A 19,064-nucleotide genomic window follows, 5' to 3' on the forward strand; every position below is an offset into this window, starting at 1 on the left:
TTACTGTTAAGCTTTTAATTAAACACATGTTAGTAGCAACAGGCCACCCCGCAGCCTTGCAGCTTACGCTTTGGAAATCACGACTTCATGCCCGACAGGAGTAACGCCCACGTCTTTCCAGCTCTGCAGTTGGCTAAACATTTTTCAGTCTATGCAACTCAAACGGTAATCCGAGAGTCCCTGCAATTTAGAGTAATCCAAATTGGATCATCACATCTTCATCAAGTAGCATAGTAAGAATGTTTGAGTCATTTTTGTAATTACTAGTAAACGTTGCATGCTGAAAGGCAGAATACTTCATAATCTCAACTGCATATTTTGATGCAATTTTCAAGAATTACATAATCCTGGGGAGTTGTGATATCATCTGCCTTGGATTTCTTGCCTTTAGCACATAAAGATAAAAGCAGAATTTACCTTACTACACGGAGTCCTTGTCTTTCATCTTGTGTTACACTAAGTGGTAATTAATCAGGGCTTTTCCTGTAGCCATCCACGAGAAACAAAATCCCACACTCTGTTTAACTTGGATTCCAAAACACAAACCCTACAAAATCCAGGTGACCGGCTGTTTTGTAGCTCCACATAAAAGTCTCCTCTGCACTTCAGATGCTGCAATAATGGCCGGGAGCTGAAAATGAACATTAAGATGAGTAAGTGATACACAGAAGAAAAAGTGCAGAGAGATTAACAGCTCAACAAAGCATTGGCTGAGATTCTCACAAACAACCCCAAAAGGCTGGCTCACACATCAAGGGAGCGTGGCCCAAAGCCTCACGTCAACCTCTCTCCCAAAAGGAAATGCATGAGCTATTTTAAGCTCTGCAGCACCAGTAAACAGGCGTCGGTGGGTAATCTTTGCTGGCCTCTGTACTCCCAAATTGTTCTCCGTGTAAGGGCCCAAGGGTCTGTATATCCATAGGATATCCATGGATATCCGTATGGTCTGTATATCCATACGGATATGGATATATCTGTATATCCATAGAAACCAGGGGATGCCGCTGAGGATGGCTCAGACGAATCATTACCAACTTTCTTTCTGCCAAGGCAGGTCCAAAAGAGGACATACAGGGTAGCACTGTCGCAGCACAGCAACAGAACGACCTACAAAGCATTTAACAGCAGAACATAAAGAAAACCTTCTTTACATCACCTCTGAAATGCCACACTATTGAACAGGCGCTTTTCAAGAAGAAGGGGCATCATCTGAGTGTTCAGCACCGCTGGTCAGCTACGTCAGAAGAAAAAAAGCACTCTGCTCTCTTCCACCTCTCTGGTGCCTCTGAAACACTACCAGCACACGCAGGGGACATTCATTTCCGAAAATGCAGAGTAACTGAAGGTTAGGACACTGTTAACAGCCCACAGCACAGTGAGATGCACAGCGGGAGGAAAAAATTCACAGCAGATGAGAACGCAGGGCTCTAGCAGTCCTCTCGTTCCACTTGTTCAGAAATAACGCTAACTCCAGTGTACGTCACCATTCCCCTCATATTCACAGTGCATTTACCGTTGCAGTTGATAAAAAGACCACAGACTGACAAATATATCAGAATTATGGACACAAACAAAGGTGTAGTAGAAGTAGGCTTTATGAAAGTATTTAAATTTTGTGGCAAATCTCTGCATCAACATGGGCAGGGTGGCAACTAAACGCTTTGCAGTAGCAATTTCAGTTACCAAACTATTTCTTGGATAGACATTTATTACAGGTAGTTTATCTGTTCCTGTTTCTCAAAGAGTTTAAGGCACAAAAGCCTGAAAAGGGCTTATAACATGTACATAAGTGCTATTATTTTCGCTTTCACCTCTAATGCAACATAATATTAGCTTAAATATATTGCTTGTCCATCCAGCTTATACAACATCCAGTAGAAAACTGCTTTCCAGGTTAGCAACAATTTGTTGCACAATATATCGATTAGATTGCTCTGACCCGTTTTTGCTGCATGATCTTCAGTTTCACCATATTCACTCTGACAGGGCAGTGGAAGACGCTATGAAATCTTAACATCTTAATGAGACCATCAAGGTGTGTCCACAATGAAAAAAGGCATGGTACACAAAATAACATTTAAACAAGGTTGCTGGTAAAAGTGTTTTAAACTGCTTGACTGATGGGGAATTATTTCCTCATACACAGGTTGGAGAAGCAAGCCAAACGTGCGAGAGATCACCAGGTAGAAGGCATCGGTCTGTAGTAGTTTTATAATGCTCCTTTCTGTCTTTACTCTCCAAAATGCTCTTCAGGTAGATTGCTTAAGAACTCCGTGCTATAAACTTGCTAGCTCAAGATCATAGCTTAGGTTAAACAGAAGGTTTTACAGCTTTCATCTACATGGTTCTTTCCCGTGCTCAAGTTACAGCAACCTTACCCAGTCACCAGAGAGCTTTTGAGACATTTTAGTGGTATCCAACAATGATTTTCTAAAATAACACATTCATGAGAGTTGGATCAAATGACTGAAGACAGTTAAATGGGCAGCAAAACAGAAAGATGGGCAGGAACCAAAATGCAAAGGGTAATTTTACTTAAAAGACCAACTTTTTTATTGTACGTTGGAGTAGAGTCTTTCCCCTGTGCCATCTCGTTGAAAGTTTATAAATTACAATTCCCAAGAAGTATTAAGAGTTCATTTCAAGACAAAAGGAATAAAACTGTTGCAGTTCTAACTTTCACCATGAATAAAAGTTACCATGATGCTCCTACGATACTCGTTCTGTACAGGAAAGGCCACAGTCCTCCTGTACTTCGAGTAACAGACCTGGGTGGAGAAAGGGCCACCCCTCACGACTGCAGGATCCAGGTGCAGCATAACAGTCTGGAGCGCACTGGCGGGCTTGTCACACAGACACAGTGCCTCAGCAACGAGGCTATAACACGGCTGGAATCTCTGACGAGACAGTGTCCAAAGGCTGCCAATGACAGTCCATCAAGGCATCATAGAGCTCTTCGCTCTGTTCCATAAACTGTTTATTTGCTTCATGGACGTCCAACTGAGGCGTTGGATCTAAAGGAGGAAAGATAGACAGACAAAGAGGTCACATGCCAAATGTGTTAGGAAAAACCCATACCCCGTAAACATGTTAGTTTTATTAAAACAAATGTGGGGACAGTCACAAAACATTCCCAGCACTTGCCCAATCATGAACCGGACTAGATTAGCCCTAGTCAATCTTTCTGCAATGGGATAAGAAATAACTACATCCAAATACGTCCCTCTTTCCAGTGGTGATTGCCCCCATAGCAGAGTCAACAGAGAGAACGCATACCTGCACCTCGCAGCCCAGTGTGGCCACTTAAACTGCCAAAGAAGGTGGGTTGGCACTAAGGCACCGGACTGCAAAGTGGAGGAGCGGAGGCGCAGGCACACGTTCCGTTCTGCTCCCTCCACTACAGGGTCAGAGTGGATGGCTGGGGACGGTAGCGTCCTACGCTGCTGCAACAAGAGTCACCAGAGCTCGTCTGCCAAAGCCTCGAACATCTCAAAGCATTTCACAGTTAGTAACCAAAGAAGTGCCAGCAACACCCAGTGAATTACGTATGAATATGTCCCCTATTTTACATTGGAAGAAATGTTTTTAAAGCATTTTGGAGCTGGAGAGCAACCCAGCGGGTACAATTCTGCTGTTACCAATGCACACTTAATGTTTCACAAAAATCGCCTCATCGTATTCCCCAAACCACTTGTAGGATGTAAAGCTCACCTAACACCACCCACACGATAACGCTCAGGTTATCAGAGTAGCACCATCACATAGGTTAGTGCATGGCTATCAGAGTGCAAAGCAACCAGCTGACTGAATGGAAAAAACTACAAAACACATCAGGAATAAAATGCTCATAAACATGTTCGGTTTTAGCTACGGCATGTTGTAACACGTCACAGGAGAACGGGATTAAGAAAAAGGAATGATACACTGGCAATACATTATCTCAGTTTCCTACAAAGTTCAACATATTCATTTAATCAATGAGAAAAAGACACCCCAGAGATATTCTAACTATAGTCCTGGTGTGTTGGTTTCAGAGAAAGGAAAGCTCTCCTGTAACGCTTTTAAAAGCCATTAAGGGCTTTCTCACTGACATCGTTACTGATACCTATGGATCCTGTAAAGGATCCAGCTGCTTTCTACTGGTACCATGTGATTTTTAATTTTTTTTTAAAAAGAAGAATAAGATACACTACATAGTGCATATTCCACTCAAGACAGAAATTTGGAACTCCTAGTATGAAATGAGTTTTTCTTGCATCAATAAATGAAAACTGCTTGTATATATATCTAAAACCCCAATAAGTTTTAGTGGCCCATTTCAAGCAATGACTGCTAAAGCAAATATTTTATCAGCATGCTAACTGATATTATTTGTTTTTTAAACTAAAAGCACAGTGAAATATCCTGGGCTCTAAATTCCAAGATTTTACAGAAAAACAGAATATCTCCATTGTTTTTGTAGTGTACCAGAAAAAATACTTAAAAAAAGGATAAAAGTGTGAGTACTACAGAAGATTAAAATCTCAATGCTAGTGAAGTCACTTAGTTTCAGTCCCGACAAGGTTCAGACCAGGAAGAGAAACTGTAAAATAAAAATGCAATTGTGCTAGGTCATAGTGACCCACAAATTTTCTCAGACCTCAGATTTACAAAGGTAAAGGTATATTACACATTGAAATTAAGGGTCAATTTGAGAAAGACTATCTCTAATCAGTGCAGGACACAGACAACTTCAATATCAAATTCAAGAAACATACCTTCCAACGCATCCTCACCAACTTCTTCATATGTCTGCAAGGAAAAAAAAAAACACCTTAGGACAGCAGATACTCTTCTTTTACGGACATCATCTGTTGATTACTGCTGTCATTTACTGACTTTTATATCTGGCTGACTACAACAGAATTCTTCACACATAAGCCCTGTGTTCCGCTCCCAGCAGACTCCACGGGGGAGATCCCACACTAAACTTCTAACAGAGGCAGCAGTTCTTCAGATCCCTGGGGTGCAGTGGGTGGCTGTCCTGATCTGTTTTCTCCTCTAAAACAAGGCTTATGAAGGATCCCAGAAGGCAGTCTTAGCACTGTCTGTCCAACTACCCATATCAAGAGAACCCTTCTACCATGACAACTGTATTAAGAGACCCTTTGTGCCCTCCAGACCTTTTTACCCCTCCAGTCCCAGCAATATCCCCCATACAAGGCAACAGTACACACCAGGGTCTGCTAAACAGTCTTGCTTCCTCATCAAGTAGCTAGATTAAGACCTCAAAGTTGAATATAAAATGTGCCCATCACCGCTTTGTAACCTATGTCGTGTTTCTGTGCTGACGGATCACTGAAGAGCGAGTTCGTCGCGCTGCCCTACCTGCATTGTGCTCTGCGTGTATCCGTACTGGGGATAGCTGTAGCTGTAACTGCCTGTGTTCTGGTCGTAGCCCCACTGGGCATAGTAGTTGTGATATTGTTGGTAATACTGGTTATAATTATAGTTGTACATCTGATTGTACTCCATTGGTTTCACACGATTACTTAAAAAAATAAAGCAGGAATAAGTTGCAAATAATGCAGAACAATTATGGAAAAAAGCAGTGAAATAGCTTAAGATACAATATGGTACATAGACAAGGCCTAATCTAACATGCAAATTTCAGTCTTTAAAATACATTCACTATTTACTGCAGCAGTATTTATCATTTGCATACATTTGCAGAAAGAAAGAAGTGGTTTAAATTTAACGCCCTTTCCTGTATTCATATTCATCTTCATTAATAAACATTGCTTTCATTCTTTATGAGTAATTCAGTATCACTTCCTGGCTTTGGGAAGAGTTCAGGACTATGAGCCTCAGTTTAGAATAATCCTGAACCATGATCCAGATTCTTGGGTCCCCTTTTCCTTCAGATAAAGAGGAGGAAACTAAGTACTCTGCAGCTTCCTGAGACAAGGTACTGAGTCTTGCTTTACATGAAGAGTTAAAGACTTGGAGCCTTGCAAAAGAACTGGGGGGTTTCTTTAGTGAGAATGGAAAAAAACCTCTCCCTTCTGCCACTACCGTACAGAAGCCTAACCAACGACTGGGTGTCCCCATTCCCACTGAAGCGGGTGGTCTTAGTTGGTGCACATAGTTGGAAGGTGAACTGGTGCACATAGTTGGAAGAGCTCATGAAGTAAAAAGGACTACAAGTAATTAAAAAAATAAACTTAAATAGCCTGTGAGCTGACTAAAATTCCCATTCCTTGCCATAAAGTGGCAGCATTCCCAAGGAGCTGGGCATCTCACCTGATTATCAAGATTTGAAATAATGAGATGACGAATATTGTCTGGAAATGAAAATATGTCACACATAGCTACGTCTAATGATGAAATTAGTGAGAAGCAGGAAGAGGGAAACATCAATCTTCTCACCATGAGACACCCCCCTTTTCTGCTTTTCTCTTCCTTATCCCCCCAAGGCTTCTGAGGTCACTGAAAATCTAAATATTATTCAAATAGGGAGCAATTACTATTATTTGTATTACCCTAGTGCTACGAGCCCCAAGTCAGACCAGGATCTCATTGTATCAGGTTCTGAACAAACACAGAAAAAAAAGTTAATCCCTGCCCCAAAAGACTTATATTTAGTAGACATTATAATAGAATTAGCAAGGTAATTGAGCTTTGCTATCCAGAAATCAATAAGCAGATTTAGACTATTTCATTTTAATGCAAAGGAACATATACTTTAAAAGTAATCATATTTAAATACAGTGTGTGTACATGTGTGTGTATTTAATAATGTATACAAATAAAAACAGTGTAAAATGCTTAGTCTTGATCTAATGTTATAATGTTTTTGAATTCCTGTGCATTCTGATACTCCAGCTACTTTACTATACTCGTGGGTATTCCTTCACTTTGTGATGGAAACATCCAGGAAATGTACCCAAACCACTAAAAGACATTTAAAAATACATGTGATTTCACATCATGATCCTCTTATATAAACGTCTGGCTGCTCTTATACTCACGCTTTTGGTATAGCCACACTCAAGCGTACAGGTTTAGAGCCCAAACCCACAGCTCCTTGACACTCTGTCAGCGCTCTTTTCTGTTCCAGTTCATCCGTGAATTTCACAAACCCGTAACCTCTGCAGAGATACAGAATAACTCATATAAAACAAAAACAAAAAAGCCATGCTACTTTCTTTTTTTAATATTTACAGTGAAGTCAAAATTGTTTTGAAAAACACAGCAAGTGAAACACTTTTGCTAGGCCTGTCCTTTTTTTTAGCAGAGATTAAGTGCTTCCGTCTTCCAGTTGCTTTGTATTATTTGCAAAATGCTTGAAACCGTACATCCAAACTTTGGCAGTGCTTGCAAGGGCTTCACAAAAGTAAAGTCATTCTTGTGCCAGTGGATTCTGGGGAACTGGAAGTGAGCTGACACAAGACATGTCGAAATGCATGAACAGACAGTAGCAAAGCCTCAAATCTATACTGGGAAGATATAGATAATCTAAATAGTTGCAAGTCGGCACAGGATTGACAAGACATAGACACCGTTTATATCCAAAACTGCCCCACTGTGAAGGAAAACTTTGCTTTTCCGTAGGATCGACTGAGCTACACTTTCCGATCAAGTCCTTTTTTCAACAGGAAAATATTCAAATAGGCTTTCCGTCATTCCTAACAACAGTACAGCCCCATCAGCATTCTCAACAGTGGACCTGAAAACGAGCTCTTAACGTCAAGTTGCTAAAACCTGCTCTGACAGCACAACTTGAACAGGGATAGCGCACAGCCAGCAACCCCTCAGCTCTGTGGCAATCCTTCACTGCGGTGCTAGCAGCACTGTACGTCAGCCAGACAGAAAATATTAATTCCCCTCCAACCCCAAAGGTCCTTTGCGTGGGATTCTGATGCTGTAGTGAGTCAGAAGCAATGCAACAGCATCCAAGAGGGCAGTGCCAGGATCCCAAGATGGGATGGGCTGCCTCACGCAGCAGAAAGATCAAAGACTTAGGTGTGGGAGGGAAACAGGAATCCATCTAGGCGAAGGAAGGAGTCTGGGAGGGAAAGGGCTTGTCTACCTGGGGAAAAGAACGAGCCATAAGCAAGGGTGTACATTTACAGCATATTATCTATTCTGTGGGAACTCTTAAACACCAAGTAACACACTGTTTTGAAAGTGGCATCACCTAGTACTGATAGTAGGTCCACACTGGAAGCTATTACAGAGCAGTTGGTGCCCCCTAAAATGCAGTATCTTGCATAGCAAGCTATACATACAAGTCCAAATATATATTTTTTTAATATATATGCATATATATGCGTGTACTCCCCATATAAAGAAGACCAAATCAAAGCTCAGGCTTCTCTATATACAAACTGGATAAGTAAGCAAGAGCAAAACTCTACATGGGTACACGTTCTGTTTAACTTGCCCTCTGCGAAAGGACTGTGGCAAATTAAACCAGCGCAAATCAGCTGTTAGGACAGTTTAAGTCAATTTAGGTGTTCGCACACAAAAGCGTGGAAGTTTCTAAGCTGCTACAAAGACTCCTGCAGCCTTTTGGATGGGACCGGGAGCGTGTAAATGAAACCGGGAATATTGGCAGTTCCAAAACACAGACGGGCAGACGGAGTTAGATGTAGTGTATAGGAATAGATAGCTGGGCGTGGCAAGGGACAGACAGTGATTCTTCCAACTTTTCCAGACACTTAGATTTTTCACACCAATGGCCAAACCAGATTTTAGTACAGAAAAAACCCACCAAGAAATAGTTTCTTTGTGGCCAGGACCTCCCTGGCAGACATTCTGTCCTGTCCCCGCAGTTAGGACAAGCCCCCCCCAGCCTGCATCCTCAGCAGAAAGCAAAGAAGCAGGCACAGCACTACAGCATCAGGCTTCAAGCTCCTCTCTTGCCTGGACAAGAGGTGCTGGGAGGAGGCCTTCTTGATCTACCAGCCCTGGCTGGAAGGGCCAGGGTTTTGGTAGGCACGTGCACAAGCCCCAGGTTCCTCTCTCGCATCACACTAACACTTGCAGTTGCCTCAGCTTTGAGTAACCGCACAAGTTACAACAAAGCTCCTGGCAGCAACACCCTGGCACTGCTAGGGGAGACAGCTGTGCTCTTCCCAGCAATAGGACTTTAAGTCCCTGCTCTTTCTCTGCTTCTCAAGCTACCACAGATTCCCTTTCCCTGAGGTCTGCACTTAGAAACAGTTCCCAAAGGCAAACTCATGGCCCAAGCTGCATCACCCGACACCTATTTTGTAGGCAGAGATTGAAGCAGGTGCAGCAAAACAAGAACTGCTGGGTTTACACCTCTGAGGAGGAGGAGGCACCCGGAGCCCACCCCAGCAGTGTCGGTCTCAGGCGAGGTGGCAGTAACAGCATGAGTACTTAAGAGCCAGAGAGTTACGGAGCAGCTCTGCAAGAGGTTCACGTTGCATATTAAGAACAACTTCGTTACTAGGGAGGCAGTGCTGGAACAGGCTGCCCAGACAGGTTGTATTATCTCCATCCTGGGAGGTTTTCCAGGCTACACAATTCACGGTTGACCTGTTCCTAGCGTTGGCAGCAGTCCTGTTCAGAGTGGGAGTTTGGACATGAGACCTCCAGAGGTTCCTTCAAACCAACATGTCTAAGACTGAGAAACCTTATGTGAGAAAGAGGGGAGATCTACAGCCATATTCTAAGTCTTGTCACAACATTCTCATAGGTATTATATCAGAATATTGTGTTTCATTGAAGCCTGTTCATTTCTGTTTTGAAAACAAGGATGCTGACCAGCTGGTCCCTTTTCTAGGAAAATGCAGTTTCATTTTCTGCTATGCAGAAAATGTTTTAATAACATTAAGAAACCCGACTTTTTGACACCTGTTTTTGGTGAGACATTTCCAGTAAAGATGAACAAGGCGGCTACTAAGTACTTGACAATGAATCATAGCTTTGTCTGCCCTACCCTGTTTGAAATAAAAACCCATAAAGCTTTCATAGGAATATACACTCAATAGCCTAAAGACCGTAAAAGCACAATTCCAGCTGAAAGTGGAGACAGCGTTGCAAGATTACTTCGACAGTTTTCAGCATTTTCAGAAGTGCAATAACATACTGCCAGCACACAAAGGGCATAATACTGACAGAGGAGTGACAATACACTGTGGTGACTACCAAAACCCAAGCATACTGTAGACTGAATATCCAAGAACATTGTACTTTTAGATAACCAAAATCTAAGCTGATAGAACTATTCTGTTTCCCTTGCTGCATTATATCTTTCCTGTTGCTGCATGTGAAGTGAAAGAAAAGAAGGAATAAAAGATTACTTACTTGGATACTCCCGCCTGGTCCAAAACAACTTTTCCACCTCTACACGATGGATAAACTTTAACAAAAAACTCATATAACATGCCATCATCCACATCAGGAGTCAGGTCTCCCACAAAAAGTGAATATTCTGGACTAAAGAAATCAAAAGAAAACTTCTTAAGTACAACCATACAAAAAAAGAGGCATACTGAGTGACAGCTAACATTTGACTTCAGACAAAAGTGCTATTAAAGGACCATTTAATGGATACTTTAAAGTGTCACCAGTTAAGTTGCTTAGGTGACTACAGTTTTTATTGAAACTGCTTTTCCAAGTTAATTCAAGCAACACAACTAATCTACTCCATACTGCTTTCTATCTAAAGATAATTTCATTTTTCAGTTCTCACAGGATATCTCTGGATTTCTAACACGGCAAGAAAACATTAATGTCTCATTTATGGATTTGCTATTTCCAATATATTGATCTTAAATTATAAGATACGAATTAGATACTTTGATGCTAGAAAGTTTAAATATCTTAAAAGACACTCCTGACAAATTTGCTGTGCCACACAAAAGGTAAAGCGTAGAACTGACAGGCAGTCGAAGTTATCCTCCCTCTGCTAAAGACCCACGGGCCAAGCTGCTGGAATCAGAAGGGCTAAGTTATCCATCCGCATTTCCAGAGCAAACGGAACCATAAGAATTAGTTAACAAATGTAAATCTCATTCTTGTCCCCATCTGTCAGGTCTTGATTCTAATCTAAAAAGTTGTGTTTTTTTTTAAAAAAAGATTCATAGTAATCTAAAATAAAAACATAATTGCTGAGATGTGACTAACACTACCCTAATAAATTGCAGGACTGTGTTGCTTTCACCCTCGTACACGCCTTGCCTGAACACCTCCGTGTGTTATTATTCCTTCAGCTGTGTAAGCGTTTCCGAGCAGGCACTATGGAAGGTACTCGCACCACCCAACTTCAGGAGCCTCGTTTAGCCCGCTTGTCTCCTTACGCACCTTTCACTGTCCACGGGGAAAGACGGGCTCCTCGGGAGGGCAATTCAGAGCACCCTTCTCTCTCTTTGCTGACTGGTGTGGTACTCCAGCCAGTTAAGCCAGGTGGTGTGAAACCACTGCATTTATCTTCAGGTGCTAAAGACATTCATGGCATTACACAGTATTATGATGGGATGCACCTCCAGATACATAGAAAGTGCTAACATACTACAGCATCAGAGATATCTACAGCGGGGCCAAGGCAGTTTAATGTAATCTACATTTTTAATTATGGGATTTAGTTATCTGGGACTGCTAGACAAAATGGTACAAATTTTAGTTGTATGCATCTCATGAATGCTCTCCTATCCAAATTTGCTAGCTGTGCATCTCATCCGGCAATGACAAACTTGTGGGTTTACATAGTTTGAATACTCTTTGCAAGGCAATTGATAAAGAGACATTAAGCAGGCAAAACTAATATTGGAATATTGAGCATTTACCTGTTATCGGGCTGTTTTCCATACGTTGCATAATTCAATTTAAATCGCTTCGCCTGAAACAAGGCAAAAATGAATCCATACATGCAAATGTTCTCATGTGAATCCAAACAATTAGGAAAAAATACAATAAGCTTATTTTACACAACTTTCTGAATGCTGACAGATGCTCAATGCCATCAGGCCAGCCAGTTAAGGTATTACGGACAACATTTTTATTTGACTTCAGGAGAGCTATAATAATGAAAATCAGCAAAGAACCTTCACCAAGAGGTTTGGCCTATCTTTATTTCAACAGTTTATAAAGCTAGTGAAAGAGAGGTGAACCTTATATAGCATCAAATTTTTCTATCTTTAAGGAAGACAGGAAAACAGAGGTACTAACAACAAATATTAAATGACTTCTAATTTTAAGGTCTTAAAATGAAATGACAGCACAGACCATTGGACATTTGTGATTTACAAGAATACCGGCAGACCGGAATCTGCCACACTGGAAAATGGAATCAATCCCTGAGCCTGGAAGTATGGCTAAATACTTTGCTCTGGATGATGTGCTCATTTAGTAAGATCCAAAATTAAGGTTTTTCTGAAAGCCTTACCTGTCACTGGACACTGGAGGCCTCCCTAAACTTTGAACCTGATTTTCTTTTTAAACAAGTTTCCCAGGAGCCTAGATTTGTGCCCACTGGCACATCTGGAATTCCCTGCACCCATCCTACCAGGGTTCACCAACTTTTGCCCAAGTCACATTTAAGTCTAGACCAAGATCTAAGGAACAGCTGGTCTCCTGTCTCAAAATCCAGAGGGTCTCAATCCCATGGGCATTCTTAGATGATGCTTAGCCCACAATGACCCAAGCAGGCTCACCGCAGAGTGCAATGGTAATTGCTATTTTCTTCTGAAAGAAGTCTGACAGAGGAAGAAGCAAAGGAAGAAGCAAAAAAAACTCCTTTACAAGAATACTGGTGTCAGAACTCACCCAGACAGTGTAAGACCTAAGCTGGATTCCCTCATCAGCTTGAGGGGCTTGAAAACCATTCTTCTATCTCCCAACAGGCTTCCAAAGCAGACATCCCTCTGCACTACACAGTGGCATAGCAAGAATTCAAGGGGAATTTGGCCAAAGAAAACAAGCCTACTGCGAGTCCATAACCTAGAGATCAGGACATTTGTTTAGTACAGCGGAGAGCCTCGTGCGCTCCTGCACCTTGTATGATGTATTTTCTTCCCTCAAAGATAGCGTAAATAATTCTTGGGAAATAGAGCAAAGACTTAACTCTAGGCTATAATCATGTTCCTTGCATGCTTGCATTCACTGGTGCACAGTGGTACACAACTCCTCCCGTGGACCATTTACAAGCTAACACAAAATTTAGATTCCACTTTGAAGCACTTTCATCTTTTTTGAAGCACTTTCATCTTTTTTTGGATTTTGCTCTTCATTGCAGTATTTTGGGTTTAAAATCAATGAGAGACCCGACAGTACTTCCACTCAAATGGGAATTGGGGACACTAATTCTGTAAAAGAGAGACAGTAACAGCACCATGGCTCTCTGTTACTCCTTCGGCTGATTCAGTATTTAAAAATAAATAAAAGAGTGAGCCACGTTCAGTTTTCTGTGAACAAGAGAAAAAGCATCTAAATGCAAGAGATGAGCTGGACAGTTGCCTGCTGAGCACACTGATGTAGGCTGCCTACATTGGATCTCTGTCTGACATGTGTAATTCTTTCCATGTGTCATGTAAATCATCCCTCTACACAACACCACATTTTGAATTAAACTGTGGGTAAAGGCGGGTATTCCCAAAACCAAACTTCAATTATTATATTACTCCTTGCAACAGCTGCTCGCTTTCTCTCTCTAGTCACTATAGAAGGGATCTAGGAAGATTGGCTTCCCTTAGTCGCAGGCTCTGATTTGCAGTATAAGGGCCTACTAAACAGGACAGGTGAAACAGATACCTCCAGGCCTCTCATCTACCCCTGTTAACGGGGGACGCCATCCCCTCAGGAAGGTTGACCAAATAGCTCAAGGAACAACACCTGAACTGCCCCATTTCCTGCGCAGGGTATTAACCACACTGAAACAGGCACCAGTTTACCTTCCTATAGCACACTAACTGAGGTGATTCTAGAGCTGCTTTACGAACCAGTCATCCTAGCTACTGCAGCCAACTGCTGTGGGTACAACGGACAGCTGTCAGCCGTCCCATTTTAATCTACTACACACTCGAGTCAACATCCTAAAATTAGCCTCTGTGACTATTCCTCCTCTTCTTCCTAACTACCTAGCTTTTACGTACCCGAGACATTTACTATGTATTGCAATTATACAATGGACTAGCTCTTTCTCCACTGTAAACGGGTTTGAATAACTTTTGTTTGCTAAGGGCCAAGAATAATGCAAGGCTTAAAAGTCATGTTTCTCTTGCAAATCAGAGTTACTCAAAACTCAGTGCGAACTTGCAAGTTCACCTTGTACATATATAACAACAGACCCGCTGTAACAAATTCATATGGAACGACAAATGGAGAGAGATAGAAGGACTGTGGTAGGTATATTCCATCTATTTTTCCCTTGTTCTTCTCTGGTGTCTTATTAGTCCAACTTTGGTAATAGTAGAAAGGCTCAGAAATACAACATTTCTATACCTGGATTTTATCCAGACATTCACACAGAAGTTAGTATTTTTTCCAACACTTTTCTGAGCAAGAACATTACTAGTTTTATGTTCATTAATTTAACTCTAAAGAAAAGAAGAATCCCAGCTTGCTAACTATGAACTTGCCTGTAATCATTCAAAATACAGATTCTACACTATCTGTTCCTTCCCAGTTTTGCTTGCCAACTGGCCAATTTCATTTACTTACCGGTGTAGCACCAGGAAGCGGTTTTCCATTGATTTTGTGTAAACATTTCTCTGCAGTAGCTAGATCTGCAAATTCTACAAAGCAATAGCCTGCTGGAATTCTGAACATAGACACAGGAGAGGAGAGAGAAAGATTTCAGATTTAAAACACATTTGGGGAGGAATATTGTATTTTTAGATAACTGGTACGAAATTTGCTATAGTTGCAACACTTAGAACAGTTTCTTTTTCAAAGCATAAACATTAGCTACCAAAAAGAAGCTAGCAAAGCAATCTTGGATCTCAAGTAAAGTGACAGCCCCTACTTACCAGTAAGTCATGTCAACATAAGCACATAGAAAATAGTTTTGCTCACAATTGGTTTACTTCCTACTTTCATTGACTATATAAATTTTCCCACCCAAGTTTAAACAACTGAAAACTGAAATTACAACATTTACAAGAACATGAAACTGCTTTATTCTGCGTAGTCACTCCTTTTATTCCAAATGAACTCAAAGGGTCCTCATATGGCTCCTTCTAAAGTCAGACTTCCCACCTCTGCCAGCATCACGTAGCTGCGCTAGTGCAACGATTAACACAGACTAGTCACTGAAGCCTTCAGCCCAGGAGCTGTAATTCCCAGAGGGACTGTATGGCATACATATGCCACTCTGAATGACTGCTGAAGCACTGCAGGATGAAGGCCAAACCTTGGTTTGTTGACGGGGAGGTCGAAGAGCCAGCGATTGCCCTCTCCATTGCTATCATCAATATAGCCATATTGTTGGCAGCAATGGCAAAAAGCTCAAAGGGAAAATCATTCCGACATGGACAGTACCACAGAGATGCCATGCAGAGGGCAAACGGTTCAATCCAAATGCACTGGTAGAACAAACTGAGAACAAGCATAAACAGTTACCCTGTCAACCTGTTTCGAATGATTTTTACGCTCAGTACAAGCTCTCCCATGGTGGCAAAGGCTCTTGAAACAAAGTTTTCATCCATATATGGCTCCAGCTATAAAAGCAAAAAAAAAAGTTAGACCAGGGCATCTACAAAAAGGAGAATATATGTGTCAATGTCACCCTAAGCAGTTAAAACGTTATTGAGAAGTATTTTACCCTTACACTTCAAAAAGAAGACTCATTTAAGAGGGTCGATGCCACTCAAAACCAGCAGGCATGCATGAACCAGGCTCAACAGTCTGCAAAGTGGAACCCAAGAGACAGCATGAATTTCAGAGAACAGGGAGCTTTCACAGAAGGACAAAAGCCACTCAGAAACATACAGCAACAAACTGAGCGTTCACTACACGGAGCAGGGGATAAGGAGATGGCAGGCTCCTTCTCTGTATGCAAACGGAGGTCGGGCCAGCGCTATCGGTACACAGGCGCGGCACAGCCCGGGGTGCTAAGACGAACGGGCGGCATGCGTCAGGTAACACAGCCCCCATCGAGCTGGGGTAGGGGTTTGCAGAGCCGCGTCTACCTCGCAGAACCGTGAGGATAGGCAGGGCACCACTTGGCGGGGAGACCTCTAATCGCGTCCCACAGTAGGTCTGCGCTTTGTACTGCACACGGGTGCACTGACCGTGTTTATGTCACAGGTGAGGGTGGCACCGTGCGTGTCAGAGTGTGGGTGAAGTGCAGGGCGGCAGTACTGGGTGAGCAAACAGGCTGGAGGACAGGTGTCTGTATGGTGTAAGTGACTGAAAAGTATGAAACGGCACTGCAATTTGGGCCAAATATATGATGAAGGTACTGAGGGAAAAGGATGCCTCTCTGTGTAAGAGAACGTGGAGGAGGGAACTAACTGAAATTAAGGTTTTGTGCAATATACATACTGATGGGGAGCACTGCATGTGACAGCTAACACGAGGCTGGGGTGTGGAGGAAACATATATAGCTCCACATATTTAAGTATATATACCTGTGTAAGACAGATGGCCTTGTGGTAGCTGACAGCCCTCGAGTGTGTTTGTGTGTCTGTCAGGTACCGGGTGGCTCTGTCACTTGTGTGTGTGACAGAAGGTGCAGACTTGTGCAGTATCTGGTAGTGGGCAACCATATTGCACTTGCACGTGCAAAAGGTGGTAGATGCCCTGCGGAGATGTGAGCGTAAAGCAGAAATGACTCCGTTACACATGCCAAAAGCAGGAGGCAGCACTACTCCGTACAGACGTGCCATGCAGAGGGTGATCCTGTGGCATGTGTGTACGGGAAAGCCAGACTCATAAAGGCAACAGCCAACTGTTGCTCGGATATGTATGTGTGTGTTTCAAAGAGCAGCAGCCTGCTTGTGAGAGAGGTGACTGAAAAAGAAGATGGCTTTATGGTGGAGAGGTTGTAGATAACCCTTTGTGCGGGTAAAGAGAAAAGGGACTCTATAGAGTGTGTTTGCATGAGCGGCAGGCAGTGGGAGACTCACTGATGTGTCTGTGGATGTGTGCAAGCAATGGCAAACTTGGTGTAAGTGTGTGTATGAGAGAGAAGCAGCCAGTGGGATCCTCAGTGATGTGCTGGGTTGTGTGTACACACACCTGAGAGAGGCTGAGGAAGACTACAGGGTGCACGTGTGTGTGCAAGCAGGACTATGCAATATGCTGGTCTGTAAGAAAGGGGCTGCAGAAAGATATGCGTGCAAGTAACAGGCAACGTGGAAATTGTGATACACTGGTGTAACCACATGTGCATGTCTGTACGTATATGCAGGTGTATACAAGCATGCGGCAGGCAGCAAGGACGCTACGATACAGCGGTGCGATCGCATGTGCGATTGTATGAAAGTGGCAGACAGTGCATACACTACAATACAACATGAGCACATACATACAGGCGTGTACGTGGGTAGCAAAGCACTACAATACGCTGGGTGTGAGTACGCATACGCAAGTGTGTATGAAAGTGCGTGTGTACAGTGGCAAGCGGTGAGGGACACAGGTGCATGAGTACAAGGGTGTACGCAGTATGCGTGAGGGGCAGACGACAAGGGACACTGTGGGGTGCGTATCACTATGTGAGCGTGCCCACGGCGTGCGTGTGAGCAGGCAGCGAGAGACGCCCTAGGGTGAAGAAGCATCTGTGAGTGCGAATGTGCTGCCAGGTGCACGTGCAGGCAGGAATGAGAAAAACACTGGGGTGTGTAAGTGCTTATGAGTGTGTGTGCATGTAGGAGAGCGCAAATCCTTATAAGCGCGTGAGTGCACCCACAGGTGTGCGTGTGTGGGGGGCAGGTAGTGAGGGATGCTCTTGGATAGATGCATATGAGCATGCGAGTGCAAGTAAGCGTGCCTACAAGTGTGAGCACAAGCATGTGAGCCTAGCAGCACGAATGCAAGCGCATGAGTGTATAAGTGCCTTAGAGCGTATGACCGTAAGCATGTAAATGCCTACAAGCATGTGAGCATATAAGCCGGCATATAAACCCTAGAAGCATGTGAGTGTACAGGCTAACGAGTATGTCAATGAGCGTGTAAGTGCCTAACAGAGCATGAGCATGAAAGTGCAAGAACATGTCAGTGCCCAGGAGCGTGTCTGCCCACCAGCGTGAGCACAGGCAGCACGGGACACTGGTATAAGTGCCACGAGTGTGTCTGTGACCCTGGCTGTGGGCAGGCAATGAGGGTCACTCTGGGATATGTGTGTGTGTGTCTAACTGTGTCTGTGAGTGTGTAACTGCCCACGAACGTGCCTGCCGGGCCGGGGTTAGTGTCTCCGAGTGCGTGTTTGTGTGTCAGCATGTGCAAGTGTGCGTGTCAGCCTGCCTGAGTGTGCCTGCCTGAGGTCCAGCCTGCGTGAGCCTGCCAGCGCGTACAGGAGTGTGTGTGTGTGAGACTGTCAGTCAGCTCGGGAGTTTGTGCGTGTGTCAGAGCGTGTGAGGGTCCGTGAGGCTGTGTCAGTGCGTGAGAGTGTCAGTCGGTGTGAGGGTGTCAGGCAGTCGGTCGGTGTGAGGGTGTCAGGCAGTGTGAGGGTGCCGGTCAGTCAGTGCGCCCCAGCCCGCGGTCACCCCGGGGCCGGCCGCCCCGGCCGCTGCTCTCCCGCCTCCCGCCGGCCAGGCCGCCCCGCTGCCCGCCTCACAAAGCCCCGCGCGGGTCCCGGCCGGACACTCACGTCCCCCATCCACAGGCTGGCGGCCATGCTGCTCCCGCAGGCCCCGGGGCGGGCTCAGCGGGGCCGCGGCTCTCGCCTCCCGGCTCGGCCCCGCCGCTGCCGCCGCCGGCGCCGCCTCACGCCGAGCCCGCGGCCCGCTCCGCCGCCGCGCTGCCCCGCCGCCTCCTCCGCGGCGCCCGGCGGGCGGAGAGAGCGGCGCCCCCGCCGCCACGGGCGCCCCGGCCAGCGGCAGCGCCCCCTGCCGGCAGGAGGAGCGCCAGCGGCGCGGGCGGGGGGCGACGGGGGGGCGCGCGCAAGATGGAGG

The 19,064-nt window shown here is 44.2% G+C and overlaps 1 protein-coding gene across 3 annotated transcripts; it reads right to left on the reverse strand.

The window, feature by feature from the left end:
• Positions 1-67: 67 nt before the first annotated feature.
• On the reverse strand, positions 68-18,972 carry TRNAU1AP (tRNA selenocysteine 1 associated protein 1). Of its 3 annotated transcripts, XM_075522279.1 has the most exons (11): positions 18,761-18,972; positions 15,571-15,668; positions 14,671-14,770; positions 11,799-11,851; positions 10,318-10,449; positions 7,011-7,130; positions 5,368-5,530; positions 4,758-4,791; positions 1,157-3,014; positions 418-631; positions 68-180 (listed from the first exon to the last, which is right to left on the reverse strand). In XM_075522279.1, exons 1-9 carry the CDS (start codon positions 18,785-18,787, stop codon positions 2,878-2,880), a joined length of 864 nt encoding a protein of 287 aa, XP_075378394.1. In that variant the 5' UTR covers positions 18,788-18,972; the 3' UTR covers positions 68-180; positions 418-631; positions 1,157-2,877. The 3 variants fall into 3 exon arrangements, with proteins under 3 accessions (XP_075378394.1, XP_075378395.1, XP_075378393.1); XM_075522280.1 differs by lacking the exons at positions 68-180; positions 418-631 and adding an exon at positions 15,779-15,855 and having other exon boundaries at positions 18,761-18,971; XM_075522278.1 differs by lacking the exons at positions 68-180; positions 418-631; positions 18,761-18,972 and adding exons at positions 3,277-3,443; positions 16,581-16,733 and having other exon boundaries at positions 2,888-3,014.
• Positions 18,973-19,064: the final 92 nt, after the last annotated feature.

This window comes from Mycteria americana, chromosome 21 (genome assembly GCF_035582795.1).
Source record: "Mycteria americana isolate JAX WOST 10 ecotype Jacksonville Zoo and Gardens chromosome 21, USCA_MyAme_1.0, whole genome shotgun sequence".
In the NCBI taxonomy this organism is placed as follows: domain Eukaryota; kingdom Metazoa; phylum Chordata; class Aves; order Ciconiiformes; family Ciconiidae; genus Mycteria; species Mycteria americana.

Excerpts from the sequence above, each read along its gene's own strand:
- TRNAU1AP (XM_075522279.1), bottom strand. The coding sequence starts at position 18,787 with ATGGCCGCCAGCCTGTGGATGGGGGAC. Across the intron at positions 7,131-10,317 it reads GACCAGGCGGGAGTATCCAA|AGGTTACGGGTTTGTGAAAT; the intron begins GTAAGTAATCTT and ends GTATCTCTGCAG. Across the intron at positions 4,792-5,367 it reads ACACGCAGAGCACAATGCAG|ACATATGAAGAAGTTGGTGA; the intron begins GTAGGGCAGCGC and ends TTTTCCTTGCAG.